The sequence below is a fragment of the Heliangelus exortis genome, chromosome 1 (assembly GCF_036169615.1).
Source record: "Heliangelus exortis chromosome 1, bHelExo1.hap1, whole genome shotgun sequence".
Taxonomy (NCBI): Eukaryota; Metazoa; Chordata; class Aves; order Apodiformes; family Trochilidae; genus Heliangelus; species Heliangelus exortis.
Genome location: NC_092422.1, coordinates 84,776,833 through 84,795,710, shown reverse-complemented (window position 1 = coordinate 84,795,710; position 18,878 = coordinate 84,776,833). Strand labels below are relative to the sequence as shown.

General features: G+C 36.6%; 1 protein-coding gene across 20 annotated transcripts in view; it reads left to right on the top strand.

The window, feature by feature from the left end:
* CASK (calcium/calmodulin dependent serine protein kinase) overlaps positions 1 to 18,878 on the top strand; it is a 192,339-nt gene that overhangs the window by 131,979 nt on the left and 41,482 nt on the right. For all 20 annotated transcript variants that reach the window (XM_071751251.1, XM_071751348.1, XM_071751359.1 and 17 more), the window contains one exon: positions 3,693 to 3,814. In XM_071751251.1, the coding sequence (XP_071607352.1) occupies positions 3,693 to 3,814 (122 nt within the window). The remainder of the gene's footprint in view (positions 1 to 3,692; positions 3,815 to 18,878) is intronic.

Below are 18,878 nucleotides of genomic sequence, written 5' to 3'. Positions count from 1 at the left end.
GAGGTTTAGATTTTGCCAGTGTCTCTTTAATAAAAATATATTATTATTATAATTGTTATTCTAGGGTCTTCTATGGAGTAATTTTTTTGAAATACTAATTGCAAAAGACTTGCAAAAGGTCATGGTGTTATAGTTTTATATTTAAACAAGGTCAGGCTTCCTCTAACAAGTTTTTCATTCTCAGGAGAGTGTTTATGACTGATCAAAATTTAAATGGGCATTTGTAAACTTCAATATTAAAAAAATAATAGACCAAGTAATTTATAAAGGCTTTCTCAGACTGTGTTTGTAGTTGGAATTTAGTCCTTGTGTTTTGCAACAAGATCTAAGACTTCCTACCCAAGTGCTCTTCTAGTCGTGCGCTGTTGCAGATCACTGCTGCCTGAAAAGAAGCTTTTAATTCTCTGTACTGCATACAAGAGGAATCAGTTTTACCTGCATTGTTTTCTGAGCTTTGGAAAGCAAACTTTTGGGGTATTTTAGTGGAGACATATTACTATTGCAGAATGCAGGTTGGGCAGAGGCAGGAATCTTTTAAGTGTTTAAAATACTATTTCATGAATTCTCTGGGTATTCATAGAATCAGGAATGGTTTGGGTTGTAAGGAAACTTAAAGATCATCCAGTTCCAACCTCCTTGCCAGGGCAGGGACACCTCCCACTAGATCAGGTTGCTCAAAGCCCCATCAAGCCTGGCCTTGAACATTTCCAGGGAGGGGACAGACACAGCTTCCCTGGGCAACCTGTTCTAGTGTTTCACTAGCTTCTTTCTAATACCTAATCTAAATTTACTCTCTTACAGTTTTAAAAAATTATCCCTTGTCCTATCTCACAACATACCCTTGTAAAAAGTCCCTCCTCAGCTCTCCTGTAGGCCACCCTCAGATACTGGAAGGCTCCTATAAGATCTCCATGGAGCCTTCTCTGGGGTCAACAACCCCAACTCTTTCAAGTCTGTCTTAACAGGAGAGGTGCTTCAGCCCTCTGATCATCTTTGTGGACCTCCTCTGGATTTGCTCCAACAGCTCTGTGTCCTTGTGTTGGGTGCTCCAGAACTGGACACAATACTCCAGGTTAGATCTTGTGAGCCAGAGTAAAGGAAGGAGGATCACCTCCCTTGAGCTGGTGGCCACACTTCTTTTGATTCAGCCCAGGATATGGTTGGCTTTCTGGGCTGCAAGGACACATTGTTGGCTCACATTGAGCTTCTTATGAGCCAAAATCCCCAAATCCTTTTCCTTAGATGTTCTCCGAATCCATTCTCCACCCAGCCTGTAATTGTGCTTGGATTGCCCCAACCCATGTGCAGGACTTTACACTTGGCCTTATTGAACTTCATGAGGTTGGCATGAGCCCACCTTTCAAGCATATCAAGGCCTCTCTGGATGGCATCCCTTCCCTCCAGTGTATTAACAGGCACACAGCTTGGTGTCACCATCAATCACCACTACAGGCAACTTCAAATGTATTTCTTATTGGTTCTGGTTTTGGCTCAAGTTTTAGTGGTTCCGTGCATCTTTGAACAGTATTAGAGGCTGGGATATCCTAAGAGTCTCTGAAATGAATCTTTTCTTGAGTTCCCTTAGTAAACACTCCAAATGTATAGAAAGGGCCTTGAACTCAGAAAGAGAAGTTGTGTTAGGAAAGAAAATAATTATTTTAAATTCTGAGTATGGCAGGCATAGGAATAGAAGAGAATTGTAACAAATTTCCTTCTGCCAATTGCATCCTGGAAAGTCAAGCACTTCCTTTCAGGCCTGAAGATCTGTAAGCTAATCAATCTGTAACTGTTATACAGAAAATGTTGAGAGAAACTCAGTGTAGAACCTTTTGAGTTCCTAGGTGATTTCTTATTTCCATGCCTTTGAGGCTTAGCTGTGATCTCACCAGGCTCTTACCAGCAGATTCCCAGTTCCTTGATTTTCTCAGGTGTCCTACTGCTGTGTCTACCAGTGTGGAAACTGGGGTGCAGGCAGAGGAATATGAGGAGCTCCTTTCAGCTGAGCATGCTTATTCCTTAGCAAAAGACTGAACAGTTATATCTCTTTTTCACTTCACCTAACGCCATGTACAGCAACTCCTATAAAGCAAACCATTGGTTTTATTTTCTGACCTATCACCATTTTTTTTAAGGAAAATAAATAAATACATCAGTTGGAAATAAGTAGTGAGACACATGTGCCTTGTTGCTTCTGGGCCCTGTGTTGTGAGGGGAATGCTGTCATTATTAACCTTGGTGTAAAAGGAGTGTGAGGAGAATCCTAGGTTGGCATTTGTTCCAAATGGAATGCAAGAATTTGTAGACTTGGAACTTACTCATCCCTCTAAGCTGTGAGGTCCCATGTCTTGTATAATAGTTTTTGTGTATTTTGTTATGTTTATTCCACTTTGTCAAGAGAATTAAGTGGGTTTAACTTGTGTCATTAAGAGGGGATTGTGGTTTATTTTTTTATTTATTACATTCTGAAAATGCAATAGATTACCAAAAGGCTTGGGTTAAGGAAGAATTATTTACACAGTGGAGGATGAAATTTCAAGAAATAGACGGTTTTTTAGATACCTTCTATCTTTGCAAAAGGACACTGGCAAATGAGTAGGTAAACAGAATACATATAATAAGAAGTTACTGAAGTGCAGAATGTGTAGAAGTCTGTATCCAAAATTAAGAATTTATTTATGAAAAAGCATTCAGAAGTTTATGTCAGACACTGCATTTTTTCAGGCTAACACTGGATATGTTACCATCTTTCCAGATGTTTGTAACACCGTGGAAATACTACAGACAGGGGTAATGAGTGTTTAGATAAGCCCAGGTTAGCATTCTAGTAATGCACACAAGTGGCAGCCATCACTGATATCTGATTTTTAAAACAAGTTGTTCCACAAGAAACCAATATGGGCTGGTTTACTGTGGATTTGTGTCACGATTTTGTATTCTCCCTTGCTGTGAGTTCAAGTCTCCTCATGGACTTCCACCTTTCATAATGACTCCTGTCTCTCCTTTTTGTCCCCATGTCACTCACTCCTCCTTTCACCCTTAAGCCACACGAAAATCATCCCCATATTCCTATGACCCCAAACAATCCACTGGTCAGAAAGCAGCAAGTGCTGTAACTGGGTCTGAGATAATCGAGCAAGCAGAACAAACAGAACAAAAACCAGAGCTCATGTTGCAACCTGTTTTTCTCTTCTAGAGGACACAGCAGTCAGGTCTTTCTCTCTCTTCCCTCTTCTGTACAGATGCTGATTTTAAAAGACTTTGTGAGAGCATTTGTTCTTTCAGTTTTTTACTGATTTGAAATATGTATTAGAAATTAGCCAGTAGCTCAAAAAGTGAAGCAAGAATGGGGTGAGAATGGTGAAGACAGGAAGTTGGGCAGATAACCCAAATAACTTGGTAAGATGTTGTTGGAAACCAGACTAAAATAGAACAAAACTAAGCTTAATGAAATCAAGGTTTAATCTCTCTTCAGTTAAACCATTTCTTTTTTATAACTGGACTGTATATAAGGAGTGTTGATATGTATAAAATATATTCAGTGAGTTTTCCTGTTAAAACTCCAGCTTTGTAAAGTTCCTGTTCCAGTTGTACCAGATGAAGAGAAAGTTTCCTTTTTCAAAGTTCAGTTTACTATGAGTCTTTGCTCTATTGATTTTTATATTTTCCCTTTTTTCCTATTTATTGCCCCATAGGAGCAGTTTCACAGGTGCTGGACAGCCTGGAAGAAATTCATGCACTTACAGACTGCAGTGAAAAAGACTTAGATTTTCTTCACAGTGTTTTCCAGGATCAGCATCTTCACACACTACTAGATGTAAGTTTTCTGTGATAAACAATTTGACTGCATTTCTGTATCTGTTGTTCATTGGATAATAGTTTGCTTTATCCTGTAAAGAGGTTATTCCTTCCTGTTATTCCTTTTTTTTGTTTCATGCCAAAATAATGTATTTAGATGTGGAACATAGTGATCAACTAGCATTTTACACACAAAATATATTATAGAACTACACATGGAGAATATTTAAGATTATGGAAGGGGTTAATGATGTGGTTTGAATTAATAGCTTTGCTTTAAAATACTTTATTAGAGTAGGCTTTTATTGCTTTTATAAGGGATGGATTTTATTTATTTTAAATGTGAATTGTAACTTTATAACCGTACAGATTTTTTCCTTTTATTATTATTTTAAAGTAATTTAATACTCTCAGACCAGTTCTATGGCTATCTTTGGATATTCTATTGATACATGTTATGTGAAACCACGTAGGTGTGCTTGTTTCTGTCCCATTCTTGAACACAATATGTAATAGTATCAGTCATTTAAAGCTGTAATATTCTGTGATTCACGAGACTTGTTACTCCATAAGTGGATGTTCCACAAGAAAATGTGCAAAAATTATGAAGCTGAGAGACACTGGTTAGTGCCTCCTGGTAGGCATAATCAAGATCTGGTTCCTGTTTCTTCATTGTGTATCTCTAAGCATAGTTCACTATCTGGCTACGTGTACAGATCAGCTGTGGTAACAGATGGTTCATAGATTTATCTGGTTTTATTCCAGAAAACCAAAGCACTCTACTTTGCAAAAGTAATATTGAAAAGCAAGTAGTCTGGTGTTTGAGAGAAAAATGCTTTTACTCTACTTACCTTTCTTTGCCTTGAGGAGTTTCTGTTTTCTAAGTTTCTTTTTAGCAGAAAACTTGTTTGTATTTCCCAATAGTTTTTTAACTAAGGAAATCTAACATGTATCTATATTGTACTTTCTCCAAAATTGTGTGAAAATTGGGAAAATGTATAATTTTGAGGTAGAAATATTTGTGAACTTCAACTCTTTGTGAATACAGGGACCTTCAGCATTGCTGTAAGCTTATATTCCATCTCTCACATTGATTGCAAAGATCTTCATCTAAGGACAAATTCAGAATCATATCGTGCTGTTGTTAATTTCTACTTCTACACAGAACTGAGGTCTAAAATAACGGTCGAAAGGAAGCTGAATAAAACTTTCCATTAGGCATAGGACTTGCTTTCAGGCAAGACAAACTTCTTGTAAAGCCATCTACACATTCCACTAAAAAAAAAAAACCTCACAGTGGGACCAAATCCACAGAGCCATAGGCTATGTCCACATTAGCAAATACTGCAACATAACATTAGCAGATCAGTTGACAGCGAGGACTTGGTGTCAACAATTCTGTGTATTTTGAGGGCTTTTACTTCATGCTAGCTATCCGGCAATCCTATGGACTGAGTAACCCCTGGCTGCTGAACAGCATATTCTGTTTTGGTGTCATTTGGCAGTAAATATGCTGTGGTAACTTTGTATGATGAAAATCAAAGAATGGTATTGTCTTGGACAGAAAGGGGTATGTTTAAATGCACATATAATCATAGAATGGGTTTGGATGAAAGGGATCAGAGAGATAGTCTAGTTTCATCCCCCCTGCCATGGGCAGGGACATCTCCCACTAGATCAAGTTGATAGTTGTGAGAACAAAACACTATCAAAAAGGATTTTTGTCTTATTATTCCATGAGGAAAGGGGATGATAGAATCTTCCCAATGATAGTTTCATTAGGATAATACAAAATACAATTCTAAAAGATTGCAGTGTCATGAAATACATCATGGAAAGACTGAAGCAAGTTATAGACAGTATGATTTGAAAGGGTATAATTTTCATTTCAATAACTTGAACATGGGAAATTGTTTTCTAGTTATGCATTGATAGTTGCAGTTTCTCTCAGAAAAAATCATCAGTTAAACTTGGATGAAGTTCTGTCAGAGAAACTGTTTATTCTAAGAGTATTTGGGATTAATAAGGCCACCAGAACACATCACCTGTAAAGCGCTATATACCACTAAGTAGGAATTTGACAGCCTGGAAAGCTGGGCCCATGCCAGCCTCCTGAAGTTCAACACAACCAGGTGCAAGGTCCTGCATCTGGGTTGAGGCAATCCCAGCACTGATATAGGCTGGGCAGTGAGTGGCTTGAGAGCAGCCCTGAGGAAAAGGACTTGGGAGTGCTGGTGGATGAGAAGCTCAGCATGAGCCAGCAATGTGCACTGGCAGCCCAGAAAGCCAAGCAGATCCTTGGCTGCATCAAGAGAAGCGTGGCCAGCAGGTCGAGGGCAGTGATTCTCCCCCTCTGCTCTGCTCTCGTCAGACCCCTCCTGGAGCACTGCATCCAGTTCTGGAGCCCCTGTTACCAGAAAGACATGGACGTGCTGGAGTGTGTCCAGAGCAGGGCCACGAGGATGATCAGAGGGCTGGAGCAGCTCTCCTGTGAGGACAGACTGAGAGAGTTGGGGTGATTCAGACTGGAGAGGAGAAGGCTCCAAGGAGACCTTATTGTAGCCTCCCAGGATCTGAAGGGAACCTACAAGAAAGCTGGTGAGGGACTTTTTAGGATGTCCTTTTTAGGACAAGGGGGAATGGATTCAAACTAGAGGAGTATAGATTTAGAGCAGGCTTTAGGAAGAAGTTCATCACCGTGAGGGTGGTGAGACACTGGAATGGGTTGTCCAGAGAGGTTGTGGAAGCTCCATCCCTGGAAGATTTTAAGGCCAGGCTGGAGAGGGCTCTGAACAACCTGATCTGGTGGGAGGTGTCCCTGCCCATGGCAGGGGGGCTGAAACTACATGGTCTTAAAGGTTCCTTCCAACCCTGAAAATTCTATGATTTTATAATTCTGATTTTGTAATTCTAATTTTATAACCTGTCATGACATTATGGCTATCACTTTGCATTAAAACTACTGTTCCTCTTCCTTGGCCCTTTTCTACAGTTAAAATTTGTTCTCCTGTTCCTACTCTTTCTCAAGAGTATTATTTTTAATATTAAATTTATTTTTAAATGCTTATTTTTAAATTAGGCACATGATGATAATTCACTCCTGCTGCTAAAGTGCCTTTTCTAGCTTTTGAGCTAAGTCTTGTTGATAACAAAACAAAACAAAAAGTATGATCTTTATGTTAAGAGTGCAAGTTACCCTTGTGTTGTGGTTTTCAGGTAATACATATCATAAAACATGAGTCTTTTTTTTTCAGTAATTCATTAACTTCAGTGTTTTGACAGCCACATCTGAAGGCCGTAGAAAGCAGGGTTCTTATCATCTCATCGATTGTTTTTAATTTATTAATTTATATATGTCTGTTATATTACTGTCTTAAGACTCTATTGCACTCGGGTGCCAAAGATATTCAAAACAAGGGAAAAAAAGGTGTTTGCATGTTAATTTATATTCACTCTGGGGCAAATTCTGGAATACAATAGCATATGCTGATGTGAGCTTATTGATTAGTTTAATTGTGTGCTTTTTTCATAATTTTACAGAATCCCTCTATTGTGTTGAACAGAAATAACGAAATTCATTATTAAACTTATTTTTTGTTTACTGGGGAGAATAAAGAAAAAGGTCTTCCAGAAACTACCATTTAGAAATATTCACTATGAAAAAAACGTTTAATAATTGTTTGTGAAGTTAAAAAGTAACTTCGGGTTGGACAGATCTAATCTTTTTTCTTGCTTGTTAGAAATTGGATCATTAAAATTTTAGTGAATGCTGTAGGACATTCCTCTGTGCAAGTTAGTACTGCCTGGGCTGATGCCTTTATAGATTGCTTCATTCTGGTATTAAACTTAGATAGTAAAGAATATAATTAAGTTAAGGATATAAAGAACTTTATGGAAAAACAGAGCTAAGTTTAAGTAATGAAGCAGCTTTTTATTTCCATTGACAGATTTTTAGAAGCCTTATCAAATGCTTTGATTGAGATTTTTTTATTGACTTTCATGAAAGGATCCTGGGAGGCACTGCTGTCTTGTTTCAGCAGTACTGAGAAAGAAGTTGAAAATAAATGTGAAGAGGAATTTGGCGACATTAATGTTTTGGCTATTTTCTGTATCATGACAAAACATTTTAATTTAACGATTATTTGTTTTGGAAAGTATACTGGGCTTCAAGGCTGTACCTAATGGGCAAGATCTTTACACACTGTTTCATTACTATCAGTGCATCAGAAGGCAGCATGTTTTGCTAAAGACTAAAACCAGAAGCTGCTATGTTATGCAGAAGCTGCTATTTTATGCAGCTGCCTACACTGAAGGAGACAAGAGAAATCTTTCTTCTGTTGTGTCAAATAGTTTGGTCACCTCTCCAGGGAAGTTTTCTGTGAATGATTCTGAATGCAGATGTCTTTCAATTTACAAGTGAGAGTTTCTCTCAGCAGGAGAACAATATCAGCTTTTGTGTGGCTGGGGCCTCTCTATGCCACTGGCTTTGTCTGCCTCTGGCTGTCCAGAGTCGGATAGTTTCCTAGGCTGGTATCTTTTGGCTGTTCATTTAAGAAGTTCGTCATATTATTTTCATAGATGGAATTGTTAAGGTAAGTGTTGCTATTTCTCCAAGTATATCTGTGATGGAAGCGTTATGAACTTGGAAAAAAGTTTATTTTACCTTTTGCTGACATAATGCATTACAAACATACAAATGTAAGTAAATAAAGTTTGGGGTTGCTGTATTTGTCATATCTGTATCCATAGCCACTTCTTCCCCTTTAAGATTAATTTCATGCTGCCTTTATTTAAGGCATATTGATTTTTCAGGAATATCTTGCTTTTATGTCTGTTATTCTGTGCTGCTAATGGTAACGTTTCAGAGGAACATGCATCTCTGCACACTTCAGAGTTCCCTTAGTATTTCTTTTGAACTCAGTCATCCAAACAGATTTGGTCTCGAAATCCAGACTTTTAAGGAAACATATTTTCTCTTTTGCTAGAAAGAATGTTGTTGGGACCTCAGTTTAGCCTCTTACGTGGTTGGCTAAAGCCCTCTTCTGTGTTTGTTTTTATTTGTTCTGGTTACCCTCTCAGTGATGGACATTAGCACAGTAAATCTGAATGTCTTTTGTAAAAGTATCAGTTATTCAGCACTGATGCTCTAGTTCTCTATTTGAAAATATTCTAAACTCATCATACATTTATCCCTGATTTGCAGAGTTTATTAATTTAACAATTCTACTACAAAATTTTAGAAAAAAAAAGAGAAATTTTGATTTCTATTTTCAGGACTCTTTCATTTCCTTCTTCCTTTCTTTTAAATTATATTTAGACTAATGGAATATCATTGAGACAGAAAAGACAACCAGTAGCTCTGTATAATAAGCTTAAATGTTTTCAGGAATCATCTATTTTAATCTATGTTTTTATTTGAATAAGAATAATTTGCTATGTAAATCACATAGTGTGGTTCAAGGTTTTTGGATCAGCGTTGGTCCTCACCCCCTTGAATACTGAATACATTAAAGCTAATTAGTGGAATATGTGTTAGTGAAACATGAATGCATTTTTTCTGCAAAAAAATCAGAAAAGCATATGTATGCTAGATGTCTTTCTAATCTCCCTTAGAAAGTGATAGGCTTATTAAATAATCTTTTCTCATTTTTAAAACACCTGGTCTTCCTATTTTTATTTATCCTTTTGTTGCTAAGTTTATAAGTCAAATGGAAAATATATTAAAAAAAAAACAACTAAAAAAAAAAATGTGTTGGCAGAAAAGCACCTTGCTATTTGGGGATCCAAATCTGGCTTTTATCCCAGTCCAGCAGAGGCAGCATGCTCAGCCCTAGAGAGTGGGTGGGACTGTGTCTCATGCTGCAGTGGAAACTCCTTTCCCAAGTAGGGTAGAAGAACATTGACAAAGTCTTTGGCAGAACTGTTTGAAGAATTCCTTCAGCAGGTGGGCTGGATCATCATCACCACCTTGGTGTGCTTTTTCTCTAAAAGGTAACTTCTCTGGAGGGCCATATCTGAAAGAACACTTAAAAGCAAAGGCTATGCTAGAATTTAGTCAATTTTTTCATAATCATTCTCTAAAATACCTTCCATTTTCAACTTCCTTCATATCTTTGCATTTCACTTTCTGTGTTCCTGGGATATGCAGATCACTGTGCTTGTCAGCATCACCTCACTGTTTTCTTATTCTTCCTGTTTCTCTGTCTTACAGATTAATACAGAGAATTGGGTTTGTTCCATGTTTTTAGCATCTCTTAGATAACAGTGATACATGACTGGATCTCTTGAATGCAAAACTAATACAAATAAGAGCTAAAAGTAACTTTTAAGAATAGTATTTGAAGAATTTATGCATCCACCACTTTCCAAAAATGCAAAATTCTGGGTCAGATTTTATGACACTGTGATAAGTTGCTTTGTTGCACTTAACCTGTTTTCAGTTTAATTAATGTTCTGATATTTCTGAATATTTATAAGCATAGGTGAATCATGAAGTGAAATTCAGTTTAATCATGTATGAACTTTAAGTGTGAATTGTAATGTTGGCCTCTTGACCTTATGTGTCACTCCTGACCATGTGTCATTGGTGTGTCATATGAGTGTCTGTGCTGGGTGGGGGGGGGAGCATACCAGAACATATCTTACTCCAAAAGCATAAATCCATAGACCTTTGTTGTTGTTGTTTTAGAGTGTAGTATTACAAATTCACTTGATTGCAGTGTATATTTCTCCAGGAGTTTGAGACTTACTCTGAGAAATAACAAAAATTTTAAAATGCAGTAGCACCTGAGATGCAGCCCACAGATCTTGAATAACACTTCTGCTTTTTTGGTGCTGGGAGCTTTCTTCAGAATAATAACTGAAGGCAGTGTAGCAGCATCCCAGTAAGCTATGCTTCTATCTTTGAAGTCAGTCAGGCCTCACTGCCTCCAACTTCCAGTTGTTTAAGTAGTTGGCTGATACCTTGTTGACTGTTCTTTGTACTAATGAGCTCATTGAAGTGTATTTTTATTCTCTGCATATCATTACAAACACTTTCCATCTATACGGAGAAATAAAAATAGTTGTAACTCCAAGATTAGGACCTCCTGGTGCAAGATACACTTAGTGTCACGTAGCAGGTGAGAAGCTGTGTTTTCTGCCAACCCTCTATAATCACTGTGCATTTATCACATGTGTTTCTGGAAGTGTTCAAGGCCAACCTGGATGAAAGCTTTGAGCAATGTGGTCTAGTGGAGGGTGTCCCTGCCCATGCAGGAGGGTTGGAACTAGGTGGTCTTTAAGGTCCCTTTCAGCCCAAACTTTTCTGTGATTCTATAACATAACTCTTTTTATAGCACTTTGTGTGTTGAGGGATTAGTTTTCTCTAATGCTTATAGAATTGTAGAATCATTTAGGCTGGAAAAGAGCTTTAAGATCATGAAGTCCAACCATTAACCTAGTACTGCTAAGTCCACCACTAAACCATGTCCCTTAACACCACATCTGCTCGCCTTTTAAATACCTCCAGGGATGGTGACTCGACCACTTCCTTGGGCAGCCTCTCCCGGTGCCTGACAACCCTTTGCATGAAGAAATTTTTCATAATAGCCAATCCAAACTTCCCCTGCGACAACTTGAGGCCATTTCTTCTTATTCCATCACTTGTTACTTCAGAGAAGAGAGTTACCCACCCCACCTTACTACAGCCTCCTTTCAGGTAGCTGTAGAGAGTGAGAAAGTCTCCCCTCAGCCTTCTTTTCTCCAGACTAAACAACTCCAGCTCCTTGTAAGACTTGTGCTCTAGACCCTGCACCAGCTTTGCTCTTCTTTGGACTCACTGCAGCACCTCAGTGTCTTTTGTGCTTACTTTTATCAGATCAGCTGTTTGGTGTCATCTTTAAAAGCTGATTTGCCATGTTTTTGTTACGTTCATCTTCAATAAAATATTTGATGCTGAAAAACAAAAGAAAAAGTAAAATTGAGTTACTGTTATTGAAATGACAGGAGTCTTTGTCAGTGAAATTACATATACATAAAAGTGCACTGTGAAACAATGAGCTAAGTCCATGTCTTCCACAACAGTACTACTGGTACATTTCAGAATGAGAGTTTTGGGGTTTTTTATTGGGGCCATTGAATTCCATTGTGTTGATACTTTAGTGCTTGTTTTCTTGGTACTACTATGTGCAAAGCAGTACCTTTATCTCATCATATTTTACTTCTTTAATATATCCAAGAGAAGTTGTTTGCTGTGTGAGAAAATTCTTGTTTATGATATGGGCATGGAGTTGAGGACCCCCCCAGAAATATGGCTGTTTCTGAAATAGAATATTAGGTGTACTGAAGGTGTCTTTTGAAAAGTGTCTAGTGGAGGACTGAAGGGTATCCTGGAGATCTGCAGTCAGCTCATAGCATCAGAAAATACAGAATCCCTGCCTTCTTTGAGGAGGTATGGAAAATATCTTGGTCTACTTAAATCTGATTAATTTTTGTCTTGTCACTATGGTTTAAAGTGTAACATGTATTTCTTTAATATTATTCAACATGAAGCTTTGCTTACCACCCTTTCCATTTTGGGAGAACAGAAATTTGTCTACATGTATCTCATATGATGTAGATTTTTGCTAAATTGCAACCTCTTCCTCTTTGGCAAGCAATTTACATGTACTGTCTGATTTACATGTACTGCCTGATACATCTTTAACATCTGCTGTCACTTGTTGAGAACTGCAGTTCCTACAGTCCATAAAATTTTTATGTTGCGTGTCACTGTGGGCTTTTCTTAAAATAAGAGACAAATTACTAGGTTGGAGTTCTAACTTACAATGAAATATAGTTCTGTCAGATACTGGAGTATGAGTTCATTTTACACGAATAAGGAATTAAGGAGCACCTGAAATACAACAGAAGAAAATAATGTCCTGTGTGATTTTAAGGAGTAGAGTATTCTTGGTAAATATGAAACAAATAAAGATGTACAATTTTAAAAAGACTGCTGTGGAAACAAAACACACACAACCTGCAATTTATTTTGTAAGGGTATGGTACTTCCCTTAACTCTTTTACCTCTGAAGTGTGAAGGCTTTGAGTTTACAGACTAAGTGCATGACACATGGTATTTCCTGCTAAAAAGAAATATGATCTACAATGGAGCTAAACTTTGTTCGTAGCTCATAGATGCTGAAAGTAAAAAGTTATTCCCTTGCAAAGAAATGGAACATATAACTCCAATGTTATTTTCAACTTCTTGACACTTTACCGTGTGATCTGACATTCACTTTATCTTTATCAGTTTAAAAAATAAAAGATTTATCTAGAACTGTAGAAATATTTTATGTTCTTAATTCTTATAGTTCTTAATCTAAAATAAAACAAGTGAAGAAACACAGATGTAAAATGTTCCTAAAAAGAGCAAGCAACTTGGAGTGAAAGTTGAAATTCCATAGGGTTGATTGATCCTACCTGGCACCATTTTTTCCTACCTGTTGTTGTAGGTAAAAGCATAAATAATCTATTTTTTTGTTTGTTTATTCTGACAGAGGTAGAACACAGTGTAACTGTTCTACAAGTAACACTATGAACTCATAAGAATTTAAAACCTAATTAAAGTTCCCCTATATTTTGCAGACAAAAGTTCCTCTAAAAAGCAAAAGAAAATATGTGTATTTCAGTGTTGTCACATAAATAATCAAAGTACAGTGAAATTCATCTTTCTCTTTGCTACTATAAGATTTTTTTTTTACATAAAAGATAATCCATGTGTTGACTGAATGTGAATATGTAGAAAGAGACTGATTATTTCAAATTACATAAACTCTTGTCAGGGTTACTAGAAGTCTAAGTGTCTGAAGTAACAAACAAGCTGCAACGATGGCAGCTGTCAGTTCTGTGGCATGACAGAACACACTCTTGTCTATTCAGACAGAATTAATTTGCTGCTTCAGACTGTCTTGTTCTGTGTATAATGTGTCAAGGAATCTTCATTCTAGCTGGTAAACTACTTTCTGAAACCTTTTCTTGAAGTAGCTTTGTTTGCTGTTTAATTGCACGGCGTGTCACTGTGTAAAGAACTTGAGTGCTAGTGGTGTTTGTACTCCCATTTTACACTACGTGTATCACACAGAAAAATATTGGAAGCTGTGGAGGGTTATAACCTGCTCTGGAAGTTGTGAATAGAGTCTTAAATATGCTTTGGACTTGTTGCTGTAGAATTATGTTGGGAAGTCAGTGTTAAGTTGCTGATCCTAAAATGGTGACAGCAAGCTTTGGGCACACTCCTGAATAATGAAAAACAGTGGGTTTAAAAGAACAAACTGTCCTTCAAACAAAGTTGAAAATAAAGTTCCTGCTGACTGTGACCTGGTAGTTCAGTGTTTACCACTGAACAGTAGTATTTGGTATCTTCAGGGTTGTGTTTCCTTGAGGCCATAGAATCCCAAGGAAAGAGGCACCCATGGGTAGGTTCTAACTTTGCATGGAAAAGATGAAAGAATGGCAGAGGAAATAATGAAGTGGTCTATTGATTATTTAATTGACTCCTTAATTTTGTCACTTTTTTGATGTTGCTGCTTGTGAATATTATTTCATTCAGTAGGTTATGTTTTTCTTTCAGACTTGCACTGTATGTAACCTCAGGGATAAATGGAGTACCACAATAGGAGGCTGTGAAAAGTTAACAAAGCTACAAGCTTATTTCTCAGTAAAAGTTGCTGTGAAAGGGGCAGCACCTCCATATGAGAATTTTCAGGAGTGATGAAAAACAGTCCTCTAATATCACTATGTTGCATATGATTTATTGTTCAGAAAGTAAAAGTCATATATATATATAGATGTTTAAACAGTTATTTTTAGATGTTTCAGTTTGCTTTTTTAATATTTGAGTATCAAATGCCCAGTTTTCATCTGTCTCAGTTATAAATGAATTCTCACAAAATGTTTATTTGTGTTGAAAAGTGATGGGGTTTTATGCTCTGTCAGTTCAGTATCTCTTGCTTTAACAGAAGTTTCTCATTTGCATCACAGAAACATAGATTTTTGGGGTAGGTAAAATATCCGCTGATATCACTGTGGGGTGTCTTTGATTACATTCAAGATTAAACCAGGCAGTGAGGCTAAATTTCTGGTAGCTGTAACATATCTAAGTTTTTCAGTGCAACATTGAATGGGGATTGTGTTTGGACAGTATTCTGACTTCTCTTACAGGAAATGGTTAAAAAGGAATTGCTGCACATCTAAAAAAACTAGTCAAAAGAAAAGAGTTGTTTTGTCTCTCCTGCATAATTGTGGATTAGGCTTTGGGCTGTCTTCCTTTAAATATCAAATGTAAGGAGTTCCCTTTATACAGGCAGAAGACAAAAAGACTCAGCTCCTAGGAAGAAGGTTGGTCAAATGAGAGTGACATTATTTGACATGTTGTGGGTGTTCTCTTCATAGCATTTGTGATGTAGCATACAAAATCTAAAGTAAAAATTGTCTTATTAAGAAGCAGTGCTATTCTGTTAATCAGATTTATTTTAATTTGTTTTAATTTTATTTAATTTTTTTTTTTTTTTTTTTTTTTTTTTTTTTTTTTTTTTTTTTTTTTTTTTGGGGGGTGGGGGTGGGAATGATATATGTTATGTTTGTGCATGCATGTGAAATTGTTGGAAGTCTGGAGAGGAGGAGACAGACTTATTTGCCATCATTGCAAAATAGTGTCCCAGCAAAAAATGCTGTCATTGAAGATTTTGCATTGCTGGAAGTCTGTAGGCATTACATAGAAAAGAATTCTGTTGAGGCCAGCTTGTGCTGTGTTCTGCCAGAAAGCTTCTAGTAATTTTCTATAACCAGCAAATACTAATTATTACTAAAGTTATTTTTTTTAAATAGTCTTATTAACATAATGCTGAAAAAATCTGACCAGAATGAATACATGGTTACTAAAACTGAAAAATGAGACATATAAAATAATATCCTGGATTCAGCCTTCTGTTTATGTGACTACGTGTCCAACAAGAGACACTTTAGAACCTGGCTTTTTTTTTCAATGTCCATAAAAAGGTTCTGTGAAAGCACTGTTGAAATTATATATTGAAAAAAATATATATAAAGCAGTCACTAAGATATTCTAATACTTCCTTTGTGTCTGGGTTTACTTGTTATTACTTGAAATGTTTTTAAAGATATGCATGTTGGTTATATGTTCTTATTTTTGCTTTGACTTCATAAAGAGTTCATGCAGAAATACTATTTCTGGTACAATCTTGTACATAATATTATTTTAATTTCTCCTAAAGATGCATTAAAACTACATAATGGCATGGGAACCTGAATAAGAAAAATGCTCCTTGGGTATTGCTTGGGTATTTCTAGCTTTGAAATTTTACTGTCATCTTACATTGTCATTTTACTGTCTTCAGGGTGTAATAATTGCAATTTTTTTGTGTATTGTAATTCATGCCACCGCTCTCCAAAATAATGTAGTGTTATGATGCCTTATGCCAGAGAGAAATTGTGTGACCTGAACAAAAGGTTGTTTCCAAATTAGATGTGAAAATAGACACTGAGACAGTTTGGTAACAATACTGATTGTCTCCACTGAGGAAATTTTCTGTTGCTAGCATGAGATGTTAATAACAAGAACAGTTCTTTTGTTGTTAAAACCAGATTAATAAATAGTTTTAGGTCAAGACATTGTTCATCATCATTTCAAGAACTACAATTAAAACCTAAGAATTTGTGGCTCATCTATAGAAAAACAAAGAAACCTTGACATGCCAAGAGCCACAGTCAGCTTCTGTTTTAAAAGCGTTTCAGAGTGCAGAGATAGTAACAAGTAGCTGGACATATACAGAGCACTTTAAAAAAAATACTGTACAGGAATCGACAAATTACATTTTTCTTTGTTATTTAGATTTCCTCATGTGGAAATCTTATTTGCCTTCACATACAGAAATAAATCACTACTGCTTTCCACTCCATTTAGGATAATCCATAAAACACCAGTTTCATTGCTGTAGATTATTGTTTTCTCAAAATATTACAAACTGAATTATTTACACTGACATTAACATTAACGTTGTTGTTTATGGAGTATATGGCTAGGAGAAGAAATGTTCATTATGTAGCCTGGTCTCCTTGTAAGCTGAAAAGTCCATTGACTAACTTGAATTAGAGTGTATCATTTCAAAAATGTCTGTTTCGGATTTTTTAAAAATTCCCGAGGAAATCAATCAATTACACCCTTAATTACCAGCAGTATTGATATTGCTGCATTATTTTGCTGTGCATTTTTCCTGCTTTCTTTTACTTGAACCATGTGATAGTTTTGTCATTTAAGCTGAATGCACATGTATTATCAAATTTCTGTTTTCTTTAAGTATTTTATAACATACAAGCAGGAGAGGTGCTTGCTCTTTCTGGAAAGCTTTTTCTGAGCTCTCCCTACCTCTTGCCATCATTTCTGTATTTTGAATGTAGAACTGTACAGTGCTCTGTTATGGGCACACCACAAGAAGATACAGAATTTTATTTCTTTATTGATATTCTCATTATGGTATAGCATTTGACTGTAGTCTTCCCTGAATGTAATTCAGATATTATGCTTTCTGGCTACCTGAGACTACCCCTTCCCTCTGCCAAAATAGTTCCTCTTTTTTTAGGTATTACTTTTATTCTTCATTCTTAGACATATGCTTTTCTTTTTCCTTGCATGCAGAGGTTAAAGTGATGGTAGCTCTGTTAAGCAAATGAAAAAGTGTATTTCTTTTTCAGTATACCTTCATGAAATGTCCCTGGTTTTAATTAGGTATCTAGCATTTTTAAAATGTGTTTCAGGTTGAAGAAGTTCAAGTTTCTTTTTTTTTTTTTTTTTCTTAAAGGTTTTTTTTCCAACCAAAACAACTCTATGATTAATTGAGGGGTTTCTTTGCTTCTTGCTTTTTAGAGTTAATGTTGAACAGAATTTTAGAGAAAAACACATTATACTCAGGGTAAAAATGTATCAGTGTAGGCTGTTTGTATAATGTTTCCTTTAGATACTAACATGGATACCTTCCACTGTAATAAGCTTTGGTGGTAGAGTACCCAAAAAGGATTTCTAGGAGAGAACTGTGCATGCCAGTGAAGCTTCCAAAAATACATCCTTTTGCTTTGAGGCTGCCTTCTGCTTCCAGAAAGAACAAATGGATCCCATAGCTTGGGTGATATATGGGCTGTAAGCCTTAATGCAAGCATGAAGGTCTTTCTTTTAAGTCCTGTCAGAGTGCCTCCAAATGGTTGGGTGCCTTGGAAGCAATCTCAGTAAGTAGCACCCCTGGAAGATGAAATTTTAAGTGCCCTTCCTCAGCATGAAGGCACAATGGAAAAATAAATCCACCCTTGTTTAGTCTGAACTTTGCCTTGATTTTTTTCTAAACATTCTTAGAGGCAATTTGCTTCCTACTTTCCTCTTAGCCTTGTTCCTAGTCTTGGAAGATAACTTATCCTCTCCTGTGATAGTGAGAAAAAAATTGTTTCTGTAAACTACTGGTTGCTTTGGATCACAATATCAGTGACCTGACTGAAATCAGCAACTTAGTTTTTAACAGCTTGCTAGAAATTACTAATAAAAATCTTTTCGTTCTAGCTTTTCTGTAATTTCTGTGATCTTAAGCAAAATGTGTGTGTGACTCTTAGAAAAATACATTCAACAATATTAATGCTGAGTATCATGCATGTGCACTTTACTCAGCACCCACTGCTTGCTGCAGGTTTTTTAAAAGGTGTATGAATGTGATACATAGCAATTTGGGGTTGCTGGAGTTTGAGTATATGTTGTTTACTTCTTTAAGAAAAGGCAAAAATAAACAATTAGTTATGCTTCTAACATATTTCCTGAGTATAACCTAGCAGTAAGCTTTGATTTTAAAAAATTCAGGAGTGGCCAAGGCTGCTTAAGCTGTTAAGTGTAACAGTGTTTTGAGAGCACAGGGTGAAGCTGTTGGATGTAGAAGAAACTGTAGAAGAAACTCATAGCAGGCTAAGAGATGTGTCTGTCAGCATTGACTTCCAGCTGGCACTGACCTGCCAAGACATCTCTTAGCCTGCTTTTTCTTCACAGGGTGGAAAATGACATGTCTCAA